This window comes from Hippopotamus amphibius, chromosome 13 (genome assembly GCF_030028045.1).
Source record: "Hippopotamus amphibius kiboko isolate mHipAmp2 chromosome 13, mHipAmp2.hap2, whole genome shotgun sequence".
NCBI classification, from domain to species: Eukaryota; Metazoa; Chordata; class Mammalia; order Artiodactyla; family Hippopotamidae; genus Hippopotamus; species Hippopotamus amphibius.
Window position 1 is genome coordinate 101,976,508 of NC_080198.1, and position 27,997 is coordinate 102,004,504.

General features: G+C 50.5%; 2 protein-coding genes and 1 pseudogene across 7 annotated transcripts in view; 1 reads left to right on the forward strand and 2 right to left on the reverse strand.

The window, feature by feature from the left end:
• The window catches only part of TNIP2 (TNFAIP3 interacting protein 2), a 36,870-nt gene extending 21,824 nt beyond the window's left edge, over positions 1-15,046 (forward strand). The window contains exons 2-6 of one of the 2 annotated variants that reach the window (XM_057706129.1): positions 1,488-1,775; positions 3,587-3,676; positions 4,075-4,311; positions 4,412-4,531; positions 5,823-6,202. In XM_057706129.1, coding sequence (XP_057562112.1) covers positions 1,488-1,775; positions 3,587-3,676; positions 4,075-4,311; positions 4,412-4,531; positions 5,823-6,086 — 999 coding nt within the window. In that variant the 3' untranslated portion in view covers positions 6,087-6,202. Of the gene's footprint in view, positions 1-1,487; positions 1,776-3,586; positions 3,677-4,074; positions 4,312-4,411; positions 4,532-5,822 lie in introns of both variants that reach the window. The other variant, XM_057706128.1, reaches the window with a different exon arrangement.
• A 2,026-nt stretch (positions 15,047-17,072) lies between these two features.
• FAM193A (family with sequence similarity 193 member A) overlaps positions 17,073-27,997 on the reverse strand; it is a 161,832-nt gene continuing 150,907 nt past the window's right edge. For all 5 annotated transcript variants that reach the window (XM_057706127.1, XM_057706126.1, XM_057706124.1 and 2 more), the window contains 2 exons: positions 27,829-27,910; positions 17,073-17,828 (listed from right to left, as the gene is read on the reverse strand). In XM_057706127.1, the coding sequence (XP_057562110.1) occupies positions 17,735-17,828; positions 27,829-27,910 (176 nt within the window). In that variant the 3' untranslated portion in view covers positions 17,073-17,734. The remainder of the gene's footprint in view (positions 17,829-27,828; positions 27,911-27,997) is intronic.
• LOC130835056 (transcription factor BTF3-like) lies at positions 20,348-21,090 on the reverse strand (annotated as a pseudogene).

Sequence of the window (27,997 nt, forward strand, 5' to 3'; positions counted from 1 at the left end):
CCCCACCCTCCCTGCCCCAGTCCTCTAAGGCATCTTCCATCCTCGAGTTGGACTCCCTTTGTTATACAACAACTTCCCACTGACTATTTTACAGTTGGTAGTATATATATGTCTGTGCTACTGTCTTGCTTCTTCTCAGTTTCCCCTTCACCCCCCGCCCCCTCCCATACCTCGAGTTCTCCAGTCCATTCTCTGTATCTGCTTCCTTGTTCTTGTCACTGAGTTCTCCTCTAGGAGTTTTATAGTGTCTGGCCTTACATGTAGGTCTTTAATCCATTTGGAGTTTATTTTTGTGTATGGTGTTAGGAAGTGTTCTAATTTCATTCTTTTACATGTTGCTCTCCAATTTTCTCAGCACCACTTATTGAAGAGGCTGTCTTTTTTCCATTGTATATTCGTGCCTCCTTTGTCAAAGATAAGGTGCCCATACATGTTTTTGGGCTTACTTCTCAGTTCTCTATTCTATTCCATTGATCTTACTTTCTATTTTTGTGCCAGTACCATACTGTCTTGATCACTATGGCCTTGTAGTATAGTTTAAGTCAGGAAGCCTGATTCCACCAACTCCATTTTTCCTTCTCAAGATTGCTTTGGCTATTCGGGGTCTTTTGCGTTTCCATACAAATCGTAAGAATTCTTGCTCTAGTTCTGTGAAAAATGCCATTGGTAATTTGATTGGGATTGCGCTGAATCTGTAAATTGCTTTGGGTAGTATAGTCATTTTCACAATGTTGATTCTTCCATTCCAGGAACATGGTATGTCCCTCCATCTGTTTGTGGCAGACCCTATTTCTAAATAAAGTCACATTCCCAAGTATCAGGGTTTAGGACGTGGGCATATCTTTTTGGGGGCTACCTGCTGCAGTGGTGTCTATCCTTCCTATCAAGAAGTGTTTGGAATTGCCACACTTAGTAATTTGATGATGTAAAATCTAACCGTATGAATTTGCTCATGAATATAGAATTTTATTTATGTATTTAGTTTTGGTTGTGTTGGGTCTTTGTTTCTGCTCACGGTCTTTCTCTAGTTGTGGCGAGCATGGGCTACTCTTTGTTACGGTGCAGGAGTTTCTCATTGCAGTGGCTTCTCTTGTTGTGGAGCACGGGCTCTAGGCATGCAGGCTTCAGTAGTTGCGGCATGTGGGCTCAATAGTTGTGGCTTGCAGGCTCTAGAGCACAGGCTCAGTAGTTGTGGTGCACAGGTTAGTTGCTTTGCAGCACGTGGGATCTTCCTGACCCGGGGCTCAAACCCGTGTCCCCTGCATTGGCAGGTGGATTCTTAACCATTGCACCACCAGGGAAGCCCCATGAAAATATAATTTTAGATGAAATTTCAGATAGAACTTTATGGGCTGAAAACTCCAAAGTTAACGATTCATTCAGAAGCCAGGTGTCTGTGCTGGGCTTTCTGTTGCTTCATGAACATTTGTTTCTGATATTGCTTCTTTTAGTCAAATCAGCTGTGCTTTTTTAAATCTTCCACTTAGGAAATCGAGAGACTTTCCGAGCAACTAGAAGAAAAAGAGAGGGAGACGCAGCAGCTGATGAGCCAGCCGGAGCACGAGCGGGAGAGGGAAGTGGCCCTGCTGCGGCGGAGCGTGGCAGAGAAGGAGCGGGCCCGGGCCGCCAGCGACATCCTGTGCCGCTCCCTGGCCGACGAGACCCACCAGCTGCGGAGGACGCTAGCCGCCACCGCCCACATGTGCCAGCACCTGGCCCAGTGTCTGGACGAGCGCCAGCGCGCACAGCGGGACGTGGGGGCCGGGAGCCCTGAGGTAGGCCGTGGGTGCAGCAGCCCGCGAGGAGGACGCGGGGTCTCGCGCCTCAGGGGCCCTCAGCTGGCACGGAGGTCGGGGCACCCAGGCCCACTCCTGTCCTCAGTAGTGAGGGCTGCGGCGAAGCCTGCCCGTCCGGGGATTTCTCTAGAAGGGAGGGACGTGCAGAAGGTGCCGGGGAAGCAGGCGGCCCGCATCACCAGCTGCCCCGCCTGGACCCGCAGCTGAGCTGGCGCGGATGCAGTGGGCAGGCGCGGGCGCCCATGCGGGCCGGCAAGCAGCGGCGCCTCCAGGGGCCACCTGTGCAGTGCCCGGCCCCCGACACCCTGAGGACTGGGGGCTCCATGTGTCTGAGCAGCGGTGGCCTAGCCAGGGCTCCTGCAGGCGGGGCTGTCATCGCCAGCGTGGCCTGCCATCATCGGGGGACCTGGTTGTTCTCCGGTCCATGAGGGGAGGACATAGAGCCCCTCTGTGTCCTTGGCGTGGCCCCCGGCCAGGCGCTACGCAGGGTGGGGCCCGCAGGGGAGAGCGGGGCAGGGGGCCCCCCAGGACACCTTGGATCTGGGCTGTGGCTGTGTGTTTGGGGTCTGGTGGGGGAGGGGACAGTGTGGGTTTCAGCATCAGGAACCCCCTACCTGGGAAACCGGGGGGCTCCTGGGTGGGGGGTGTTGGGAGCGACGGGCTGAGGCCGCTTCCCTGCCTGTCTGCTTCCGCCCTCACCGGGCCTGCGGGGGTTGGGGCGGGGGGAGAGGGACAGGCACGCCCCGCCCAGCCCAGGTTACTCTCGCGGGGTGCTTTCCAGGCAGCTCTCTGCTCCTCTGAGCTGTGCCGAGGCTGACTCAGAAGTGCGCTGTGATGTTCGGGGGGGACGGCCGCCCAGCCCTAGCGGCAGCTTCACTGGGAAGCCCGCTGGGGAGAACCTCGGTCTGAGAGCCACCTGTCTCCGCGGGGTGGATTCCACGAAAAGGGAACCTCAGAAAGAACACAGGCATCTTTCAGAAACCCGAGTGCTCTCTGGGGGCCGGCTGTGTTCTCGTCTGGTTTTGAGTCACTGTGTCATTTCCCTCTGGGGACTGGAAAGCAGCCACACGTCGTCTTTGGCCTGGGCGGCCACGGTTCTTCACAGGCTGTAAGTCAGCATCACTTCTCAGCCCGGGACGCGGCTGAGTCACCGGGGTTTCCCGGCGCCCGCTGGGTTAGGACGTGTAGTTCCTTTGTCATTTGAGGGGAATTCTCAAAAATCACGTCACCAGCATGCAGCCACTGTGCTGTGACAGGCACTCCGTTTCTAGGATTCAGACGGGCTTTTCGGTCAGCTCTGCCCGCCACCGTCGGGGCTGGTTTGGCTGCTGGGATTCCAGGCATGAGCCCCGCGAGCCTGCGTGAGGTGCGGGCAGACGGCCATGTGCAGGTTCACGGAGGCCGACCTGACTGGCTCAGATGTGACGTGACGGGATGTGATGTGACAGCGTTGTGGGCTCCGGGCAGCCGCGTGGCCCTGGGCTGGAAGGTCCTCTGCTGTGCAGTGAGATGACGCTTCCTGCCCTCCCCACTCCTGTGATGATGGAGTCTCAGGCGTGAGAAGATGGTGCGAGGCTTGGCCCCAGCATGGGGTGGGCTTGGGCAGGGCGAGGGGACCCCTCCCCACCTTCAGGAAGAGGCGAGACTCTCCTGTCTCCGTCCCACCTGCCGCAGTGTGGGGTGCACTGACCATCTGCGACCTCAGTCTCCAGGTGTGGCTTCCTCCCTCTTGTCACACATGACTGTCATGTTCGGTGACACGGTGCCTGCTCTGTCCCTTTCTTACGTAGCCACAGTGTGCAGATGGGGACGCCTCTGTCCACGCGGTTGTTGAGAAGTTACGGGAGGAGAATCGACTGCTGAAGCAGAAGGTGACTCATGTGAGTGTCTGTCAGATTTCACTCGGGAAGAACTCCCCCCGCCTGGACCGCAGAGGCTCCTCTCCTCAGTTCTACCCAGGGGCTGCCCCTGCCCTCAGGCCACTTTGGCTGATACACACGGTCCCCAGAGGCCTGACATTTTTGCCTAAAAGGACGCATGGAACACGCCCCACCCTCCTCCACCCCCAAGTTAATTCACCTGTTGATAAAGGAGGAGCACGAGTTACTGTCAAGTGCAGCTTTCACGGTGAGAAACCGTGGCAAGTCCGCTTCCGTTCTCACCAGCCACCATGTCCCACTGTCCCCTCTGCACAGAGCAGACGGAGGCGACTTTCCTTTAGGGGGACACTCATGCCGCTCCTTGCGCACAGGTTCGCAGCGTGCTCCCACCCCTGCAGGTAGAAGACCTCAACGCCAAGTGGCAGCGCTACGACGCCAGCAGGGACGAGTACGTGCGGGGGCTGCACGCCCAGCTGCGGGGGCTGCAGGCCCCCCTCGAGCCCTCCCCGCCCGAGCTGCTGAGGAAGGAGATCTCCCGGCTCAACGCGCAGCTGGAGGAGAGGATGAGTGAGTGTGCGGCCGCAAGGCGGGCCAGGGACGCCGCGCTGGAGCGGGTGCAGATGCTGGAGCAGCAGGTGCATGGCGGCCGCCTGGGAGGGAGGGATTGAGGTGCCGGGGATGGCCCTTCCTTGAGCACAGGCAGGCGGGCTGATGTGAGCCTGCGTCTCCTTGCAGATCCTCGCCTACAAGGACGACTTCACGTCGGAGAGGGCCGACCGGGAGCGGGCTCAGGGCCGCATCCAGGAGCTGCAGGAGCAGGTGGCCTCGCTGCAGCGCCAGGCGTCCTGGAGACAGGTAGCGGGCCGTCCCCACCCCCCACCCCGGCCCAGGCTGGGCAGCTCCTGTGTTTTTCTTTCATGAGCTTCAAGCCTTTCTGTGCCCAAGACCCTGACTCCACGCTTGGAGTCGCGTGCCTGGGGACGGAAAGTCTCCCCGGGGCTCCTGTGTTTGTAGAGGGGCTGGCTGTCCTCGGGCGCTTCCTGGGCCTCGGGCACTCTACTGGGATCTTCCTGCATATGTGTCCCCTCCTTGCTGTGTGGTGGGGACCCCAGTCACCCTGTCACACAGATACAGGCACTGAGGGTCCAGGCGTCTGGTGGTGCCCCCAGCTCACAGCCCCCACGTGTGGAGATAGGCCTCGCAGGCCGACAGGCCCCACAACTCACTTTGGGCTCAGTGCTGTCCCGACCACAGGGGCTGCTTCTAGGGAGGCCTGGGCTGGGCCGGAGCTGCTGGCTTCTCACCGCAGGCCCCTGGCACCCACATGCCTCTTCCCCGCATCTGCTCACTGCGCTGCAGGAATCTCCGGAGAGCTTTGTTTCTTTACCACCCGGAGTTCCTCCCAGGAGTACACCTGGGCCTCCAAGGAGCGTCTGTCCTGACATGGGTGGGATGGTGGTGGTGCCCCGGGGGGCAGGGATGCGGTGCTGACCCTGGAGCCGCCCTTCCTGGCTGGCGTTGAGGGGGCAGGAGCTGCCCTCCGCAGGCCCCATTCTGTGTGGCTGCGGGCCTCACGGGTGGACAGAGGGGTGACTAGGCCTGCTGAGGCCGGGGGCGTGTGCACTGTGCGCCCTTTCAGCCGCAGCCTGTGGCCCTTGAGCTCTGGGAGCCCTCGCTCTTGCTCAGCCCCTGGGCAACGTGCTGGGGGTGGTGGTGGAGAAGCTCTGGGCTGAGAGCCAGGGTCCCTCCGCCTGGGACGAGGCTCCCACGTGAGCAGTGATGCGCACTGGGGGCCACGGTGCTTCGGGACTGATGTCGGGGGCGTGTGTGCCGGCCGTGCCGTGGGCAGCCCCTGCTGCCCCCGGGAAGGCCCCCGGCCACAGAGGAGGGATGCCGTTTGCAGGACTCCCGCCCGGAGCCCTGCCTTCCTCGGGTCTGCTGGGGCTGATGGGTCCCTGCAGGTCTTCGGCCGCGGGGTGGGGGATGGCCCCCGCTTGGGTCTTTTCGTGAGTACCGGCGGGAGGCGTCCTCGTTTGGGCCACAGCACTGAGCAGGGCGAAGGTGGGAGCCCCACTCGGCCAGACGTAGCTCTCGTTGCTGCGGCCCGAGACTGGCCTCGTAAGCGGACCTTTGTCTTTTTTTCCAGGATTCTCGGGAGCCAGGCTCCTGCCGGATCCACACTGGGAGCAAGACTCCCAGGTACTCAGAGACGGACACGTCAGAGCGTGTGGCAGCCGGTGGCTGGAGGCCTGGGACAGGAGCCCAGTGGCTACAACTCCCTGCAGAGGGCGGGTGCTCCGGAGCCACCCAGAGAGGCCAGGGGGACCTGCAGTGCCCGCACTGCCTGCAGTGCTTCGGCGACGAGCAGGGCGAGGAGCTTTTCCGGCACGTGGCCGAGTGCTGCCAGTGAGCCTGCGGGTGCGGAGGCATGGGGCGGCCCCCAGGGCAGGCCGGGGCTGCTCGTCACGTCACTTATTTTTGTAATAAATGTACTGGCTGGAGTGTCCGCTCGGAGGATGTGTGCTGGGGGCTGGGGCAGGGACCCGGCAGCACTGTCATCCGAGCCCGCGCGTCAGAGCAGCTGGGAGGGGAAGCATCACTGCTGCGGGTCACCTGTCGGGGCGGGGGGGCGTGGCGGGCATCCAGCTGGGAAGTAAAGGGCTGGGAGTGAGGCGGGCACCTGCTGGGAGCCAATGAGAGCCCTGCAGGGCGGGGGTGGTGCACAGGGTCCCGGGGGAGGGGGGCTGGCAGCCCCCAGGACAGGTGCAGCAGGGGAGCGTTCCGGTCATCCTCCACAGGGTGTGGACGACGAGGCACAGAGGCCTGGGGTCACTTGCCCAAGGTCACAGAGCAGGTGACAAAGCTGGGATTTGAACCCAGGCCACCTGGCCCCCGAGCCCATGTGCTTTATCACGTGGTCTGCACTTGCCTTCACGAGGAGGTGCTGCCGTCACCGTGAGGGCCAGCGCTGGTGCGGTGCGGTGCGGTCCCTCTGGCCTGGAACATGCTCTCCGTCTTCTGCTTGGCTAAGTCCTCCTCCAGCTGCGGTTCAGGCATTGCCTCCTCTGTGGGCTCCCCGTGCACCCCACTTTCCAGGAGCCTGACTGGAAGCGGTCAGTCTGTGGGACATGGGTGCTGGCATGTCACAGGAAGCCTCCATCTCCCTGTCTTGAGGAGCTGGAGGAGTCTGGAAATAGATGGGGCCCCTGGAAAGAAGGGAGCCACGGAAGAGGGCGCCCGCAAATCCCTGGCTGACCCCTGAAGTGTGCCAGTTCACACCAGACTCCAGGGTCCCGGGGCGGGGACAGTGCTGTCCACTGCAGGTGGCACTTCCGAATGTGAGTCCCTCGGGGTTAGAGGGGCAGGTAGACACCTTGGTTTTCTTTGAAACCCTTGAAAGGCGATATTTTAGGAGTAAGATGAACATCTTAGGGCAAAACCAAAACAGCCCTGCCCTTCCAGGCAGCCAACCAGTAATTCACTGGCCCATTTTAACAAAACCCAGCTTTCTTCAGACACCGATTCTGAAGAATTCTGATTCTTTGGTAACAGAACCCAGGACCTTGTACTATATTAACCACAGTCCAGTATACAGTGAAACGTACTAGACACAGGGAAAAGGAGGCATAATGAAGATCTGTTCACGCTAACAGAACGTGTACCCAGCAGATGGTACCACAGGAAGCAAGTGCACTACGGAGGTCATTCAGGCTGGAGGGAAACGATTCCAGGTAAAAACAAACAGAAAGGCGTGATGAGCACGGCAACGGGCAGATGTGAATGAGCACTGGCTGTTTAAGACAATGTCTTGAGGGTTTTAAAACATGCAAACCTGTGACCACAAGGACAGGAGTGCCGACCGAACTCACAATTCTCAGGTTTCTGCACGATTTACGCGGGACTGTCATGACTGAAGGAAGCACATTATAATCTCCAGGGCAACCACTAAAGGAGTAATGGAGGTGTTTAACTAAAAAGGTAATACAAAAGAAAAATAATGGTTTTATTAATGCAAAGCAAGAAAAGTTAGGAGAACCAGGGGAATAAAGGAGAGATGAGACAAAGTGGTGGGCAAGATGGTAACTTAAACCCAACTGTATCTGTAATTACATTAAAAATAAATGGACCAAACACTGAAAGACAATGACTGTCACACTGGGTGTCACCTGTGTGCTCATTAGGAAAGATACACTTTACATATAAGAACAGAGAGAATGGAGAGGACAAAGGATCCACCATGCCTCATTAACCAAGAAAATGAGAGTGATTATCAGACACAGTGGACTCTGAGACAAAAAATATCACCAGAAACAAAGTACAACCGTGCATCACAATAAAAGGGTGAATTTACCAGGACTATATAACACACCTAAATTTGTGTAGAGCTAATAACATAAAGCAAAAGAACTAGACAAATGCATAATCTCAGTTGGAGGTTTTAACATACCTTTCTCAGTAACTGAGAGAAGCATGGGAAAAAATCAGTAAGGATACAGAAGATTTAACCAAAATACTCTCCTTGGCCTAATTTCATACATAGAACCTAAGTTACACCCAACGAAAGTTAACTATAATTCTTTCCAAGTGCACATGGAATGCTTCCACAAGAGACAGATTTGTGGACCATAAATCAAGTCACAGCATTTTCCAAAGATCCTAGCCACTGAATTCATGGTCGCTGACCACAGTGAAATTAAACCACAGCTCAGTAACAGATAACTACTAAATTCTCAACATATTTCTAAATGACCCATGGGAAAAATAAATACAACAGAAATTAGGAAGTATTTTGAACAGAGTTGAAAATGAAAATAAAGCTTGCTATAAATTATGGAATGCAGCTAAAGCAGTGATTCAGGGAAATGTAATAGCTCCAAAGGTATATATTAGAAATGAAGCAAGGGTAAACGTCAGTGATCCGAATCTAAAAAAAATTAAAAAATGGTACTAATGAACCCAGTGACAAGACAAGAATAAGGATGTAGATGCAGAGAATGGACTGGAAGACACGAGGTTGGGGGGGGCGGGGGGTGAAGGGGAAGCTGGGATGAAGTGAGAGAGTAGCATGGACATATATACACTACCAACTGTAAAATAGATAGCCAGTGGGAAGTTGCTGTATAACAAAGGGAGATCAACTCGATGATGGGTGATGCCTTAGAGGGCCAGGACAGGGAGAGCAGGAGGGAGTCGCAGGAGGGAGTCTCAGGAGAGAGGGGATATGGGGATATGTGTATAAATACAGCTGACTGGTGTACCTCAAAAACTGGTACAAGAGTGTAAAGCAATTACATTCCAATAAAGAGCCTAAAAAAAAAAAAGTCATCCAAGTGCTCATCTCAAGAAGCTAGGAAAAGAACTGCAAATTAAACCCACAGAAAATGGAAGGATATGACAAACGAGCAGAATCAATGAAATGGAAAGCAGACAAAAGTCAACAATGCCAAGAGCTGGTTCTTTTAAATAGTAATAAACCCATATAGCATGACGAAGCAAGAAAAAAAGAGAAAACAAATTGCTAACACCAGGAGTGAAAGGTGGGCATCACTCTAGATCTTGAAGATACTAAAAAGATAAGGATAGACTATGAACAACATATAAAGCTGATAAATTTGACAAGTTAGATGAAAGGGATAAAATCCTTGAAGCACACAACTTACTAAAACTGATATAAGAAGAAATAGAGGATTTCCCAGATGGCGCAGTGGTTAAAAATCCACCTGTCAATGCAAGGGACACGGGTTCGATCCCTGGGGTGGGAAGATACCCCATGCTGCGGAGCAACTAAGCCTGTGCTCTACAGCCCATGAGCCACAACTACTGAACCCATGTGCCTAGAGCCTGTGCGCCACAAGAGAAGCCACCACACTGAGAAGCCCGTGCACCGCAGTGAAGAGTAGCACAGCTCACAACTAGAGAAAGCCCACATGCAGCAACAAAGACCCAATGCAGCCATAAATAAATTTATATAAAAAAAGATGAAAGAGAAAACCCGAATAGCTCTACATCCATTAAATAGATTGAATCTGTAATTTAAAACCTTTTCACAAAGAAAATTACAGTCCCAGATGACTTCACTGGTGATTTCTTCCATACATCTAAGAAAGATACACCAATCTTACATACACTCAGGAAGTAGCAAGTGGGAATGTTTTCCATCTCATTTTATGACACCAAGACCCAAGAAAGACAAGGCAAGAAAGAAAATGACAGATCACTATCTCATGAACACAGAAGCAAAAATCCTAAACAAAATATTAACAAGTTGAATCCAGCAATAAAAAATAAATAATATGTTATAACCAAGTGGAATTTTTATTACAGGACTGGTTAACATAAACCCCCCCCCCCCCGCTGATTCACCATAATAATGGAGGGAAAACCATACGATCATCTCAACAGAAGTGGAAAAAGCATATAGCACAATTCAATATCCACTCATGATAACACCCAGCAAACTAGGAACAGAAGGAATTTCCTCCATCTCATCAAGGTATATGTCCAAAAACCTGTGGCAACCTTCTACTTGATAATGAAATACTGCATGCTTTCCCTGCTGAGGTTCACATCAAGGCAAGGTGTTCACTCTTACTGCTGCAGTTCCACATTGTACAGGAGGTGCTCAGTGCAATCAGGCAATGAAAGGAATAAAAGGATAGAAACACTGGAAAAGAAGAAATAAAACCATCCCTATTCACAGATGACAGGCTGTGTATGTATTAAATCCTAGGGGATCTTAAGAAAAAAGTTTGGAAGTAGTAAGTCAGGTTAACCATCTCAAGATACAATGTATGAAACCTCTATTGTATTCCAGTTCATTTACAACAACCGGAAAAGCAAATTTATAAACCTGCTGTGGGTTGAACTATGTTTTCCCCCAAAAGATAATGTTCACCAAAAAGATGTTGACGTCCTAATCCCCAGAATGTGTGAATGTGACCTCATTTGGAAATAGTGTCCTTGCAGGTGTAATCTAAGGTGATGCCCTGATCCAATGACTGGAGTCCTTATGAGAAAAGGACAAGAGACAGACACAGGGGAGAAGACCGTAGGGAGACCGAGACAGAGACTGCAGTGATGCGTGTGTAAGCCAAGGATGCCACTGACCACCAGAAGCCAGGAGGCATAGAGGCGATCTCTCCTCACCGCCTCTGGAAGGAACCAGTTCTGCTGACTCCTGGATTTGGGACCGATACCCTCCAGAACCGAAAGAGCACATTTCTAAGCCACCTAGTTTGTGGCACTTTGTTACGGGAGCCCTAGGAAACCAATGCCTGCCTCCTCCTAGGTAATGTCGAAAACAGAGAGCTTAGAAAAAATCATCAAGTCTGCAAAACCTTTACAGTAACAGCTACAGAGTATTGCTGAGAGAAATTCAAGAGCATAGGAATAAATGAAAAGACACCACGTTCACAAACTGGGAACGCAGTAGTCTTAAGATGTCACTTCTTCCCGGTCACAACCCCGCAGGCCTTCGTGACACACTGATTTTAAAACAAGTACTTTCTGTTCCCCACTTTTCTTGGACTCCAGTTCCATGTGTGTTAGAACGCTTGATATGGTCACACAGATCTTTTTTTTTTTTGGCTGCAACACACAGCACACGACTCTGACCAGGGACCGAACTCAGGTCCCTGCAGTGAAAGCGCGGGGTCCTAACTACTGGACTGCCAGGGAGCTCCCTGCCACGGGTCATTTTCCCCATTTCTTTTCTCTCAGTGCTTCATTTCTGGTGGTTTCTATTTAAATGCCATCAAGGGCACGGGTATTTTCTTCCAAAGGTTCTAACCTGCTGTTATTTGTATCTGGGGTATTTTTCCTTTTAGTATTCTATCTTTTTTCTTGGTTAGGATCTTCTTTTTTCCCTTTAGAATTATTTTATTAAATCATAAATGTACAACAGCTTCTTAACTCTACACATGCACTTAAATTTTTTTTAAAGGAAAAACGTTATGTCTTATTACACCATGATCCTGGGAAATAGCTTTTCAAAACTTTGAGAAAAATCTTAAAAAAGGTTTCCTCACATGTCACCTGAAACTTACAAATTTAACATTATCAAAGAAGGGATGCTTCTACACTCTCACAAAGACCACTAGAGAGAAACAACAATTAGAAAGCTAAGAAACTGTCTCGAAGGCATTTTCCCGCCAGTCCTTCCTCCACAGTAGGTGATGTGATTAGACAATCCAGTCCATGCACAAGGGCGCTCTGCACCTGCCCTGCTTTGGCGCCTTCTGCCACACTGCTGCACGTTTATGCACGACTCAGCTAAGTTTCCTGAATGACCTGGAGCTGTTCTGCTACCTCTGGGCTCTCACCCTCTCCTGTTTAGACAGTGACGCCCACAGCAAATAGGAAGAAGCCCAGTGTCAGCTTCTCCCTCCATAACCCCCGCTTCCTCCACTGCTCCTGGACCACAGTTTCCTCCACCACACGGTCCCCCCATATTTCTGCTACCACCAAAGTTTCCACTCTGCACTGGATGTAGTCAGGAGGTTGCTGGTTATTTCCCAAATCACTGTCATCTCCACTTCCGTAATTTCCTCCTCCACGGGTGTCGTAACTGCCTCCGTAGCCCCCACCCTGGTGCCATATCCAGGTCCTCAACCACCACACCCTCCTCATCCTCCTCCACGACCAGGGCCGCCTCCACACCTGCGACAGCCATCCCCAAGCCCACGACCACGTCCACAGCCATCACATCCTCCTCTGAAGTTACTTCCCAGTCCTGGTCCAAAATTTCCATCACCACAAGAATCTCCAGCACCGACGCTGCCTCCTCTCCCACTTCGAGAACTCTGGACTCCCTGCATTTCTTGTCTAGACACGGCCTTTCTTACTTCTGCATGATGACTGCTGAAGGGACGGTATTTCTGCAGCACACTCTGACTCACCGGACCATGGTCATCTGAAGTAACAAATGCAAACCAAAGCCTCTTTTCTTTCCAGACTGCCCATCAGTAATTAGTTCAATGGTGTCATTTCCCCATATGCCTCAAAGCAACCTCTAAAATGACGTTCCTCAGTGTCTCCTTTAATTCCACCAACAAACAGCTTCTTCACAGTTACAGGAGCCCCTGGCTTTCCAAACACCTCTCCTGCAACAGCATGTCCGGGCTCAGGCACTCTCCCACCAGGTGAACGAGGTCTGGCAGCCATGGCAGCATCGACCTCAGCCACGGATGAAAAAGTAACAAACCCGAATCCTCTGGAGCTTCTGCTGGCAGGGCCCCTCATTACCACAGTCTGTAAGTTTTTCCCACTGCTGGTAGTAGTCCCTCAGACTTTCTTCTGTGGTTTCAAAGCTCAAGCCACCAATAATTGTACCTTTTCTTTTTCCTCTCCAAAGGAAGTTTCTAAAGTTTTCTCTCTTCTGACCAAGGCAGAATCCCTTTTATGATTAACGGTGTCTAAAGCTTAAGAAGTTTTCACATAGCTGGTGTCTGACATTTAGACAAGACAGAAACAATCTGAACTGTTACTCATTTTCCACACTTACCCGCTGTCCACTATCGATTAGAAAGTTATTTTTTAAGTGTGCTTAGGGTCAAAGAAAATACCCAGGTAGATCCCTTCGCTTGAGACCTTACGCTTCTCAGCCTCATCATCAACTGTGACTGCAAACATAAACGAGAAAAGCAAGTGACGAAGTTCAACAACACAGTGGTCCAGCCTGAAAGTTTTGTGTATAGTAATACGCGCACTGAAGAACTGAGCCATGTTTTAACCAAAGGACAACTAAAGTCATTTTTATTTCAGTTTCATCATAACTTCTAGCTTATCACTAATAAAGGTCTGTGGTCTTACGCAGTAAAGATTAAACTTCCCAGTAAAAATATTACTTAAAATACAAATAAATTCTACGATTCAGAGAGAACCCTTCAGGAAAATAAAGGATTCTGAACCAGAATACCGCCCCGCCCCGCCCCCAACCTCTCTCCCCCACAGTCGGTAGTAACCTGATGGCTCTAAACCTGATTTTTCATTTCTAAAGTTTCCTACGATTCAACTAACTGCCTTTTCAATCACTGCAGACCCAGGTAAAACTGTTAGTCAAATAAGCGAGGGCTGGAAAACCTGGGCCTGTTTTGTATGTTCAGTTCATCTCGTTCATGTTTTCCTTCATATGTGAGCTCAGTCATAAGGTTTGTAATAGTCATTTTAAGGATCGTGTCTATAAAGCTCACCATCTTTGGTTCTGTTTCTATTGCTTGTTTGATATTTCTTCTGATTGTGGTTTGTATTTTCCTTCTTCCCGGCACGGCCTGCTACTTTTTTGCCTGGATTCCAATATCGTGAATTTTACTTTATTTAGTACAGGATAGTTTTGTATTTCTTTTAAAAGAGTGTTGGACTTTGTTCCAGCAGGCGGTTAAGTTCCTGAGGACCAGTGTGGTCCTTGTGAGGCTTGTGTTCAGACTGAGATTCCACAGTGGGGTCACAGAGCCCCGCGGCGGGGCGGAGGCAGGCCCGCTGAGGACTCCACTCCATACCGCGTGTCACCAGGTCCCTCCACCCTGGCTGCTGGAGACTCCCCCACGGATTCACGGGATTCTTTGCCACACGGGCACACAGTAGTGGATCTGAGAGGATTCTCCGCAGACCTGCGGTGCGCTCTAAGCACAGCCCCCCGCGTCTGGACTCCAGCCCCCCAGATGCTGGTCTCTGCTTCCTTTGCTCAGCAACCCTGCTGGGCTCCTCCAGTGCTGGGGCCTGGATGCTGCCTCCAGGCAGGAGGCTGGGGCCCCCGGAGGCTCACCTTGTTTCCTGCCCGTCACTCAGGAAACACTGACACGTGCTGCCTCTGTGCCAAGATCCAAGAACACTTCCTCGGTCTCACAGCTGTAAACAGCAGGAGGACAGGTTCTGCAGCCGCTCTTCCTGCATGGACGCTGCTGCTCTCATCCTCCAGCCGACACCGCGTTCTCCACGGAAGACAGCCCGGGGCTCCCGGCACTCAGCCTGCTGCACACACACTCAGCTACACGACTTGTCTTGAGTAGGTTCTTCACAGCTCAGAGCTGCGTGACATTCCCTTCCGTGCTCTGTGTCTCCCACCCTGCAGTGCTGTTTTCTCTTACGTTTTACTAGTGGGTCCAAAACGGACAGTGACTGCCTGTGACTGTAAAGACGAAGCAGCAGAAGGTCCACTTCCATTCCGTCATTCTTCTGCGATGACTTGGAGGTTTTGTGCTTAAAATAATAAAACAGTATGAACTGTGGGGTAAGTTTTTTTTTTTTCTTTTAAAAAATATATTAATGAAATTGATTAGTATTGATTTTTTCTGGTACCAAAATATTTTGATTTTTTAATAGCATGAGTACGTAGGCAAACCTCAATAAAAGAACACTTCATTCTGTTATTTCTAGCTATTGTTATTTTATCTCATCTTAAGATTAGTTATCAACGGGATCTGCAGAGGCTGCCCCAGAGGCTGAGCCCTGCTCGGGGAGTGACCTCGTCAGGAGTCTGGGGGGCTCCCCGGGCCTCGGGGTCCCCATCTGTCAACGCAGAGGACCCGGCCCCACACCTGGGCCACAGGTTCGTCACCAGAATCCTTTGACTCCGTCTGAGCCTCCTGGGGCCTGAATCCATACTCTTTTTTTGGTTCCTGAGACGCCCCCTTGGGGAACAACCCAAAAGAACACGAGGGGTGGGTCTTGCAGGTTGGGTGGAGTTTCCAGGGAAGTCGGGGAAGTGCGTTCCCGGGGAGGAGGGGGCCACGTGTGTAGACTTGGAACCAGGTGTGGACGGCAGGCCCGCGTGCTAGGCGCAGCAGGTGTGGAAGATGGCAGGTGGGCCCCTTGGGAGCTGAGTGTGGTGTGGGGGACACCCAGGGCTCCCCTCACCACGGCTCGCGTCACAGCGGGGAACCTGTAGTTCTCAGCAGCCAACGTGGCCCCAGGGGCAGACGGGGAAACCGAGGCCCAGAGGTGGCCTGGCCCCCGGCACAGCCTCTAGACTGTCCACGGGGAGAACAGGGATGGGCCCAGGCAGGTCTTGCGGCCTGAGGGGCAGCTCCCCCCGGGGTTCCACCCTGGACCCCTCCCAGGGTTTGCTCCCCGGCTCTGCCCGTGCTCTCACCACGTGGCCCGGCCTCAGCCAGGAGGGGAAGGGCCCAGCCCTGGGCTGGGGTCCCAGGGGAATGCAGAGGAGTCGCTGCCCTCTCGAGTTCGCCCTCCTGCTGTGGTCGTGGGCTGGCCTCCGTTTCTCCCTTTGCGGGATCACCCAGCCACCCAGAAACCAAGCCAGCCTCTTGACCCCACACCCCTCTGCCTGCTGCCCGCCCCGCTCTCCTGGAAACCCGCTTCCACTGGGCGCTGGGTTAAGTCACCTCAGCGCCAGAGCCACGTGGCCAGTCTCTCCCTGACCCACAGCCTCCAGGCTGCCCTCGACACCTGGTTCTGGGGCTCAGACCCCGGCCCACCTGCATGGCCTCGTGAGCGTGAGGCCTCGTGAGCGTGAGGCCTCCGTTCACGAGCATTTCGTCAGGAGCCTGATGGGCACCGCAGACCCGACCCCTCGGGCGCAGCCCCTCCTTCCCAGTGCTCAGACCGCAGCCGTGGGGTCCTCCCCGCCTCCCCGCGCACCCTCCTACCTGCATCCTGGCCGTCAGGAAGCCCTGGGGATCCCGCCGTCAGGGCACTTCTGGTGGCCGGTCCCGCTCACCCTCTCTGCGCTGAGCCAGGCCAGGCAGTCTCCACACAGACGCGGGGCCCTCGCCGCTGCCCCTTCACTCAGGGACAAGCCTTATTCTTGTATGTGCACAGAAGCGGCTTTACCAAGAGGCTGGGAGCAGTGGGAGCTATGGAGTGTTGTAGGGGGTGAGTGGAAGCTAGGCTGCAACCAGGCAGCAGCTCCATGCCAGCTTTCTGCAAACTGCTGACAAAGCTCAGAAGAAGAGGACCACGTTGGGATTCCTTTTTCTCACTTTAAATACTATTAGCACATTGTTGCCAATTTATAGCCAATTAAATATTCATAGTTTTTCATTGTTCTATTAGAGGTCACCCTCCCCCTGCCCCCAAACTGGAGGAACCACCTGCCTGCAAGGCCATACAGAAGCCCAGCCCACAACCCACTGCTCCCCGCTGTGCCCCCCAGCCCCTTCTCCACTCCCCTGCTGTCCTCACGGCACTTACCACCGTGGCCCACCGACAGCGCTGAATCTCTGGCGGGGCTCTGTCCGGGGCACGTGAAGGCCCTGGTGACCTGCTGAACGGAGGACGGTGAGGGCACCAGGAACCGTGAGCTGCTGCCAGTTGTGGCCCAGCAGATGCTGCAGGGCTGGGGGCCCGCGTTCCCTTGGGGGCACAGCCACAGGCTCACCCGCCTGCCCCGCCACACCCCCATCACCCCCAGCAGAAAGCAACCAGACGAGGTCTCCTGCTGTACTAATGTATTCCATCTTTCAAAAAGAAAGACATGATTTTAATATTACTTAACAATATGTTAAAAAAGTAGCCAGGCAGGCCTCCGTGTTAATACAGTCGTACACTCTAACAGACTTGATGGTGTGAGTACTGGGTGGGTGTTTTGTTTTTGAACTTTCTCATTCTGCAAGGGGTCTTACACAAGCTGGCTACAAGTCAGGGGGTCAGACACGGACAGCGCAACGTGTACACTCTTAAACAGTAGATTGTGGAGAACGGAGAGCCCCGTCCCACCCAGCCGCCTCGGGTGGGACGCAGGGCACAGAGCTGAGCGCGGCGACGCCCCGGCAGGACAGGTGGCGGGACAGGGCGAGACGCGGAGGCGACGGGCCACGAGGTGATGTGATGTGAACCCGTCCGGCCACGGCCAGGCCTCCAAGGCCGCGGCAGAGGAGGAAGTGGCGGAGCTACTGTTCCGATCCGACAGCAGAGCTACGGTCGAGGCGGCTCACTCACAGACGACACGCACACGAGCTAACAACGCGGGTCGAGCAGCAAGTTCTCGGTCGGGGTGGGGGCGGGGGGCTGGGGGGCGGCGGCCCACCCGCACAGCCCCGGGGCAGGCACGGCAGCTCCGGGCCCGGCCCACCACCCGTGCGTCCCTCTCCAGGCGGTCCTCGTTCAGTGGGCAGCAAAGGTGGCTTTTTTCAAGCTGAAATTGGACCAGTTGATGGACAGTCTCTGTCGGGTCTGCCTAGCGGAGTCCAAACAGAACCTGTGAAGACAAGAACCCAAACGGTCACAGGAGGAAGCAGCTCACAGCTAGGATCACGGCGGGGACCTGCTGGCATCCACCATCTCCCCACGCCTTGCTGTGGGACGAAGAGGGTCCCACCTCAGGAAGCCGGCCAGCACCCTGGACAGCAATGGGGCTCTGTGTCCTTTCCTCTCCTTCTTCAAGGAAGCTGCCCGACCTCTGCCCGTGGCCACCAACCTGCCCTCATTTATCCGCAAAGTCATAGGTTGAGTATGGTTTGAAGCAACAATCTGTATGAGACACAGTTACAACACTGCCTGCCCCTTGCCCCCACCTCCCCACCCTCGGGCAGGTCGAGCGCACACGAATGCCCACAGGCCTCCACGGCCAGTGCCAGCCTCCCCATCCAGCTCTGGAGCACATGCTGCCCCCTGCTTCCCTGGCCATGACGGCCAAGCTCTGCATTAAAGGAAGTAAAGAACATTTTCTTTCAAAAGCCTTTACTTCGGGACTTTCCTGGCGGTCCAGCGGCTAAGAATTCGCCTTCCAATGCAGGGGGGTTCGATCCCTGGTTGGGGAACTAAGATCCCACATGCTGAGGGGCAACTAAGCCTGCGTGCTGCAACTACTGAGCCTGTGCACCATAACTAGAGAGAAGCCCGTGCACCACAATGAAAGATCCCACATGCTGCAACTAAGACCTGATGCAGCGAAAAATAAAAAATAAACATTTTTTTAAAAGCCTTTACTTTGCATAATTTCTGTGGGCAGCGGGAATTCCAATTAAACCAGAAAAGGGTGCTGTTGTCACTCGTCCAGCAGGTGAGACTAAGTGTTTCCGATTCAGCTGTGGTGGAATCGCTGAACCACAGCTGTCAGTGCTGTGTGCCTGGCAGACTCTGTCCAGGTAAAGGAAGCCCCTGGCCACCCTGTCCCTCGGCAAAGGGCTGCACCGTCTCCCAGAATCCAAATCCTTTCCCTGGACATAGCTGGTCAACCCCAAGTCCTTCTGGAAGTCTCCACGTCCGCCTCTACTGCCTCCATCAGCACACGTGTGCCCCCATCTTGCACACCGCAGCCCGGACGCTCACTGGCGTCCACCACGTCCCTGCTCCAAACCGCTCAGAGAAGAGCCCTGGCCCCCACCAGAGCAAGGCTCCCGTGGGCTCTCGCAGCACGGACCCAGTCTGACACCACCTCCCATCAGGCTCTGTGTTGTCACCTGTGGACTGGGTCATGCGTACACACACACGTGTACAGAACACGCGTGCACAGGTAACTATAATGAGAAAGCCTGGGGACCCACCCCCAGGTCAAGAAGCGCAACCTGCCAGCCCGGGGGTGTGAGCCGTGCCCTCCCAGGAGGCAGCCCCTGGCTGAGCGCGCGCAGCTCTCTGCAGCCTCCCATCTCTGACAGGCCTCCTCCACAGTGGCTCCTCGGATTTCTAAACACTCAGTCACAGAAGCACACTGCATTCTTCACGTTGCTTCTCTCGCTCAAGGCCACGTTCCTGTGACTCCTCTGTGAGGCTGCCGGGTGGTGGGGCTGCTGGCTGAATCACGTGGGACACGTGACATGGCTGTTACAGCATCACCTGATCCACCACACTCCTCTCCAAGGGGGTCTCACCCGATCGGCTCTCTTCGCCCAGCTGCTCCCCAGTGCCAGTCGGGCTGAGGCCCCCCTCGGTCGACGGGTCACAGGTTTTCTGTGACAGCAACTGTTTTGTTTGCCCACCTGTCAACAGGTCTGTCTTTCCCTAATGTTCTGTGACGTTTACACTTTTTGATACTAATCCTTTGTGATATGCTGCAAATATTGTTTTCTCACATTCTTTAAAGCAAGTTGTTGATTTTAACGTAGTTTAATTTATCAATCTTTTATTTTTTTTTAATTTTTTTATTGGCTGCATTGAGTCTTCGTTGCTGCGCGCGGGCTTCCTCTAGTTATGGAGAGTGGGGGGCTACTACTCTTCATTGCGGTGCGTGGGATTCTCACTACAGTGGCTTCTCTTGTTGCAGAGTACTGGCTGTAGGCACGTGGGCTTTAGTAGTTGTGGCGCGTGGGGCTCAGTAGTTGTGGCACACAGGCTTAGCTGCTCTACAGCATGTGGGATCTTCCCAGACCAGGGCTCAAACCCATGTCCCCTGCATTGGCAGGTGGATTCTTAACCACTGCACCACCAGGGAAGCCCCTCAATCTTTTATTTTATGGTTGGTGTTTCTCAGAAATCTTTCCCTGCTCTGAAGTCAAGATATTCACCTGTGCTCCATGTTAAAGGTTTGCTTTTTTTTTTTTTTAACTTAAGCAAAGAACTTTATTAACCTTTGTCTCAAATTTTATTCCCAGGCTTCTTCAGCTTAATTGGCTGCAAAGAATGAATTGTATATAAGCAAAAACTGAAAAGAGCTGCAGTGTCCAGAGGCTTGGGCTTAAAAATACTGGAGACCTAGATTTTATCAGATCCCTAAACAAAACTTTAAAAAGCAGTCATAAGATAAAACAGCAGCTGCTAGTAACTTCCTCAAGATTTATCTTATTCAGCAGTGGACGCCGTGCAGTTTGCTTAATTCCTGGAAGCCTCAACAGCATTATCCACGAGACCTGGGACTTCACCACCACCATCCTCCCCTGCAGCAGTGAGTGGAGCTCTTCCATCGGGTTGCTGGGCAGAGCTTCAGCCAGTCTCCTTAACCTGGTCAGACTGCCTGCGCTGTGGGTTTAAGATGCTGGTGGCATTCCGCTAGCTGCTCTGTCTCAGCAGGGCCTGTGATGGGACAGAGTTTGCTGCCAGAGACGCCTGAACTTTAGGGTTGTTAAAGTGGACCACTGATCCTCAGTGTGGGAACACATTCACTCCTCAGTACCAGAGATACCATTCACCCCAACCTCTTTAAAGAGACAAGTTTCCTGTCATCTGCTGGGGCTCTTCCATGAATCACCTTCTTTCTGTGCGCAGTTCCTTTCCCGCCAATGCGCACTCGTGCCTGTAGTTTGGCGAGTTTCTCCTGGTTCGTGATTCTTTCATCTTGTTGGAGCGGAAATGGGGCTGTGCAGGGGACTAGGGCTGGTGCTCAGGGGGCCTCGGGCAGACCAGCTGAGATAAGGTACACACGTGCGGGGATGCAAGATGGCAGCTAGAGCAAAAGGTTTCCATTTGACACTTAAAATCTTAACCCATCTGGAACTGACCCTGAGTGCGGCGTGAGGCAGGGATACAAGTCCTTGTGTAGATAACACGCTTTCACGGCCCATTTACAAACATGCCTTCGTTCCCATGGCGATCAGACAACCGGTCCTTTGTCTTACACCAGGGCCCAGTGTTCGTACACGTCCCCATGCTGTAACAACGATGACTTGTTTTTACAATGGGTAGGAAAGGAGGATATGAGCAATCCTTTACAAATTTTTTTTTTTTGGGTAAATGTAACACATAGGTAGAAGGGTAAGACAAACGTGTAACATAAAGAGTAATTACAAAGCAAATTGCGTGGACCACCCGTGGAGCCCCCTCTCCTCAGATGTAATCACCATTCTGGCTTATTATGTTCACCACCTCCTTGCCTTTCTTTACAGTCTTAACACCTACGTGTGCATCACTGAACAATACACGTAATTTCTAAAAATGCACCTCACTGAGCACAGTTTAGGTCCACTAAGCGGCAGTCAGCATAGAGCTCCCAGTGCCGACCCACACTCATGTCTGGAAACCACCGCCTCAGTCAAGACACAGCTGCCATGAAGCCCAGGTCTCCCTGGACCCTGCCCAGGCAAACGAGGATCTGCCGCCTGTCGCCACAGATGCACCTGTATGTTCCGGGATCTCACGTCACCCGAAGGTCCGCGTGCATCTGCGTCTGGATTCTTGCACCCAGAACACCGCCTCCGAGGCGCGTCCACGCCACAGCGGCAGCCGTTTACTGCTGAGCAGCGTCCACGACGGAGAGGGCACCGTCCGTGTGTCTGCTCCTCTGTGCTGCTCCCAGGTTGGGGCTCCAAGTAAGACTTCTGGGAACGTTCCAGAACACGTCTTTGTGCAGGGGTCCATCTGCTTTCTCTCGGGCTTTTGGGTGAACGCCCAGGAGTGGAGCTGCTGAAATGAATGACTACTGGACGCTGTACTTTAGTTTTGCCTGATTTTAAGTTTACGCAAATGGACTATCACCTACATGCTTGAAGCTCTGTCTTGTGCTGCACACTCGGTGTGTGAGATGCGCCTGTGCTGGGGGCTGCTCTGGTCTGTTCCTCTGTTGCCGCAACACTCCTCCCCTGTTTTGCAATATGTCCATCCCAGCATGTTTTAGAAACACTGTGTTAAGCTCCACAAAACGCTTCGTGTGTTTTAAGTCCACGGATAACCTGGGGGAAGCTCGACAGCTCAAAGGTACTAATCCTTCTACGCACGAACAGACAGAACCTCTGTGACCTGGGCCTTCAGTGCTCTCCTGTAAAGTCTCGTTGTCTTCTGTGCAACTCCTATTAGATTTCATCACGGATCCTGCATGGGTTTTGGTGCTGTGATAAATGCTGTCTTTATGTAAACTACATTTTGGAATTACTGATGGCGCAGAGAAAAATAAATAACTTCTGTACACCTATCCTACAGCCAGGCTCTTGCTGAACTGTCCTATGTGTTCTTCTGTAATTTTCTATGCAGACAATCAGATCATCTGTAAAATGAAATTCTACTTCCTCCTCTCCTGTCTTCCTGTGCCTGCTAGGAATCTCAGGCTAGGGCTGACCAGAGGGGTAACAGAGCGATATTTAGGTATTTCCTTCTACTGCTTACTATTTAAAAAAAATTACTTATGAATGGGCTTCTTTCTGAACTCACTGAAATGATCACACGGCTCCTCTTTAATACATTCATGTGGCAAATAACACATGGATTTCCTAACATTAGAAACTCACTGAATTCAGGGGAAGCCGGTTTGGTAACATGCTGCTTTTTTAAAATAGTGCACACTGCTGGATTTGGAATGTGAATGTTTTCTTGATGATTTCTGCATCTAATATTCATGAGAAACAAATCTGTAATTTTCCATTTTTTTTTCTGGTATTGTTTTCGGCAGCTTTTGGTATCAAACTTTTACTTCTCTCATAAAACGAAGCAGGGAGCACGCCTCTGTACTGCCTCACTTCAATTCTCTGGTAGAATCTACAAGATTGAATGATCTTTCTTTGAAAGTCTTGGAGAATTCTCTGTAAAACTGTCAGAATGTAGTTTTCTCATTGGGAAGACTTAGAACTACTGCTTTAATCTAATAGTTACTGGACCATTCAGACTATTTTTTTATTGGGTGTTTTATTTAAGTTTTAAAATTAATTGTTGTAAAGTTGTTCCCAGTCTCTGGAGTTACATCCTCCCTTTCACTTACGTAATTTCACAAAAACAAAGAAACCCTTTATATTATAGAGAATTTTAAACACACACAAAAGTAGAGTATGGTAAAATGAACAGAGCCATCACCCAACTTCCATAATTATCAACATTCTGTTTCTTTCTGCATCTAATTATGGTATCATTATGTCTTTTTTCTATTTTTCTTGACTAGTCTCACAAAGGTTCATTTATTTAATGTTTTCAAAGAATCAAATTTTGGCTTTGTTGATCTTCTCTTTGCTTCTGCTTTCGTTATTTCTCTTATGTATTAGCTCCTCTGTTCCACTTTCTCTGAGTTTATTCTATTGTTGTTTTTTTAATTTCTCAAATAAATTTCTAAACTCATTAACTTTCAGGTTTTTAAATACCTAACTCCAGCATTTAAGACTTCAGTGGAAGTGCTCTCAAGAGCAAACCTTTCCTTTCTTTTTTTTAATTTTCTTAAAGTATAGTTGGTTTACAACGTTGTGTTAATTTCTGCTGTTAAGCAAAGTGACTCAGTTATATATTCTTTTTCACAGTCTTTTCCATTATGGTTTATCCCAGGACACTGAACAGAATTCCCTGTGCTTACAGTAGGACCTGTTGTTTATCCATCCTATATATAATAGTTCACATCTGCTAACCCCAAACTCCCACTCCATCCCTCCCCACATCCTTGGCAACCACAAGTCTGTTCTCTGTGTCTGTGAGTCCGTTTCTGTTTCATAAATAAGTTTGTGTCATATTTTAGATTCCACATATAAGTGATATCATGTGGTGTTTGTCTTTCTCTGACTTACTTCACTCAGTATGATAATCTCTGGTTCCATCCATGTTGCTGCAAATGGCACGACTTCATCCCTTTTATGTGTGAGCAGTACTCCATTATATACATGCTCCACGTCTTCTTTATTCGTTCCTCTGCTGATCAACATTTAGCTTGCTTCCGTGTTCTGGCTATCATAAACAGTGCTATTATGAACACAGGGGTGTGCATGTATCTTTTTTTTCTTTTTAAATAAACAGATTTATTTATTTATTTATTGGCTGTGTTGGGTCTTCGTTGCTGCACATGGGCTTTCTCTAGTTGTGGCGAGTGGGGGCTGCTCTTCACTGTGGTGCGCGGGCTTCTCATTATGGTGGCTTCTCTTATTGCAGGGCACAGGCTATAGGTGCGTGGGCTTCAGTAGTTGCAGCACACAGGCTCAATAGTTGTGGCTCATGGGCTCTAGAGCACAGGCTTAGTAGTTGTGGCACACAGGCTTCGTTGCTTTGCGGCATGTGGGATCTTCCCAGCCCAAGGTGCGAACCCGTGTCCCCTGCACTGGCAGGCGGATTCTTAAGCACTGCGCCACCTAGGAAGTCCCTGCATGTACCTTTTTGAATTACTGTTTTTTTCCAGATGCATGCCCAGGAATGGGACTGCTGGATCACACGGTAGCTCTATTTTTAGTTTTCTGAGCAACCTCCATGGTGCTCTCCATAGTGGCTGCACCAGTTTACATCTGCGCCAACATCCCTCTTCTCCACACCCATGAGCAAACCCTTCTGCATTCCACAGGTCTTTCACATGCAGTATTTTCCTTACCTTTTAGTTCCGTATATTTTACAGTGTCCACTGTGGTTTCTTACTTGACCCACGAGTTATTTAAATTTACACAATTTCAGATTTCCAAGTATTTAGGGGCTTAAAAATGTACCTGTGGTAAGCATGCAACTTCATGTGTTGTGGTCAGAGAGTACAAAGTCTACATTGTTCTCTGACACACGTGAGCCTTGCTTCTGTGGCCCAGCACACACCCCGTTTCCGTGGACGTCCCGTGTGCGTAAGGACTCAGTTCTCCGTTTCTTGGATGCAGGGTTTCACATACATCCATTAGACTAAGCTCACCAGTCCGGCCGTGTTGATCTTCCACATCTTCATGGGGGGTCCTGGGCTGCTCAAGCCAATCAGGACACAGAGAAACGGTCTGAGCTCTCCCACCAAGATGCTGGATTTGTCTGACTCACTGTGAAGCCCAAATTGCTTTTTGTATCTTATTTCATTAAGTACTTACGTTTAAAATTCCTATTTCTTCCTGACAGATTGGACGTTATCATTATGTAGCAAACGTCATCTATCTCTTGTGTTAAAATATATTTCGCCTGAGAAATACTACAACTGTAAGTTTCCTTTTTCCTTTCTCTTTATTTCCACCTTTCTTTTCATTACAGTTTAGGTATGTTTTTGCTAATAGCAGATATATATATATATATAATACACATATACACATTATACATACATGTGTGTGTATATATATACGTATATAAATATATATGTATATACATATCAATTTAACACAATCTGACAAACTATTTTTATTTTCGTCTGCTTACTGCCTGTCACGGTTACTGGTACAGCTAGATCTGTGTCTATCATCTTTTTAAAATTTGTTTATTGTACATTCTCTACATTTTCTCCCTCTTTTTAAGTTTTGATTGTTTCCTTCTACTGATTAGCAATGTATACTGCATCCTATTTTATTCTTTTAATGCTTGCTCTTGAAACTGTGTCCCGCCCATTTAGCTTACAGTCTGAATGTTCACTACCTGAACAATAAAAGGACTTAAGGATACTCAGCTCTGACTATTTCACATCTGACTGACGTACGACTGCTGTTCAGTACAGGGGTTCTTTTAAACGTAATGTCAATTAGACCTTTACCTAGATTTATCAGGCTGTTTTCCATTCCCTCCTGTATATCTTAGACTGACCTTCTAAGATCAATTTCCTTTTTCTTTTTCCTCCCTCCCTCCCTCCTTCCTTCCTTCCCTCCCTTCACCATGCTACGTGGCTTGCTAGATCTTAGTTCCCTGACTAGGGATCGAACCCACGCCGCCTGCAGTAGAAGCATGGAATCCTAACCACTGGACCACCAGGGGAGTTCTGATTTTCTTTATAACTTTAGATGCTTCCTTTTAAGCAAGTCTCTTCGTAGCAAGCTCCTACAGTTTTTCTTTATTATGGGAAAGAAGTTTCGTGGGATACATAATTAAGGACTGACAATCTTCTCTCTACACTGTAAACATTACTGCAGGTCTTTGGTTTCACACGCTGTCTGGGAATGGATTTGTTTGTTTATCCTATTGGTATATGCTGTGGTTCTGAATTTGTAGATTTATATTTCCCATTAGTTCTGCAAAATTCTCAGGCATCTTATCTGCTTAAATCCTGCTCTTCTGTGGCAGAGGGGCTTCAGTTAGGTGTGTGTTAGACTTGGCCACTCCTCTGTGTCTCTTAACTCCTCTTTCATGTTTTCTACTTTCCTTATATCTTGGTGCATTCTGGGTACATTTTCCAGATATATCTTCCAGTTCCTTGATTCCCTCTTCAGCAGTGTCTAACCTATTTCTCACCTGTGTACTGAGGTCTTGGTTTTAATAATTCTATTTTGCATTTCTAGATTTTTATTGTTTTTCGTAAGTCCTGGGTATCTGACAATCTTTGTTTATAAGGTCATGCATGATTTTAAGGTCTGTGAATCCTGCAGGTCCACCCTGGGAAAGTCCTCCTTCAAGGCTGTGCCTACATCCAAGAAGTGCCCCTATTCTATCCCCTGCCCCCCAGAATCCAGCTTCAGGGCAAACTGTGTTAATAATTCAAGTAATTTAGCTACAGATTCTTTTGGACTTTGTACAAATATAGCCACACACTCTGAGGATGCCAACTGCCCTTCTTCATTTGAATCCTCATCCCTCTGTTTCTTTTCATGTCTTTAAAAACATAAGTTGTGCTAAAGGGCATCATCATTATTTTTTTAATCTCAAGGAATAGCTCTCAATGCTCCACCAACTCCGTATCATGTCTACTGTATTTTATGGACACCTTTTACCATGTTAAGGAGGTGCCCTCCTAGTCCTAGTTAGGAGTTTTTATTATGCATGCTTAACTTCAGCAAAGGTTTTCCCATCTGTTAAAACTTACACACACTATATAATAAATACATATAATTTTCAGAAACATCTAGAATTTCACAGTATTTCAGATATGAATTAATGACGTTTTGTATCACAAACCACTTCTTTTGTGAACGTGTGTATGATCTGAAACAAAGTGATTAAAGTCCTTCTAACGAAAGAACTAGGTGCTTTGAAGAAAAATTTCCTTGCCATGATTCACATAGTAGATAAAATATTATTGAACACACTGTAACAATTAAACATGTACTAATAAAATCTGCATATCAGGAAAACTGAGTAAATTATTCAAAATGTTACTCTTCTCCTTAAAAGCATGCCATACCACTGTGTCCCAACACCAGCATGCATACAGGTCAGCTGGGAGGCCTGTGAGAACACAGATGTTGGTCCCAAGTTCCCAGGTGATGCTGCTGGTGCAGGACCACTCTGGGATGTGCTGCCGTAAACCAGTCTTCACACACACGGGAAGGCAGAGGCAAGTGAGTGTGAGAGTGACAGAGAAGGCTAGCGTGTGTGTGCTTGGGGTATGGGTGGGATGTGCGTGGCAGGCCTTCACATGCTAGAATGCTACAAACTAGCGGGCTGCTAGGCTAGCTGGCACAACGTCTGTCCAAGACAATGCTATGGGAGGAGGGTCACTCATGGTTACCACAAAACCATCCTTTTTCCAGACACACACGCCTAACATTTACCTTTTGAAATATTCCACTTCCCTCTCTGTCTCATCCATATCCACACTGTCTAGGTCGATATCTTTAGGAAGAAAGACATCATCTGTAAAATGAAAGAAAAGAGGCATGTCAGCTAAACCAGAATGGAACAAAGCATTTAGTTTTACTTAATTTCAACGACTTCACAAAC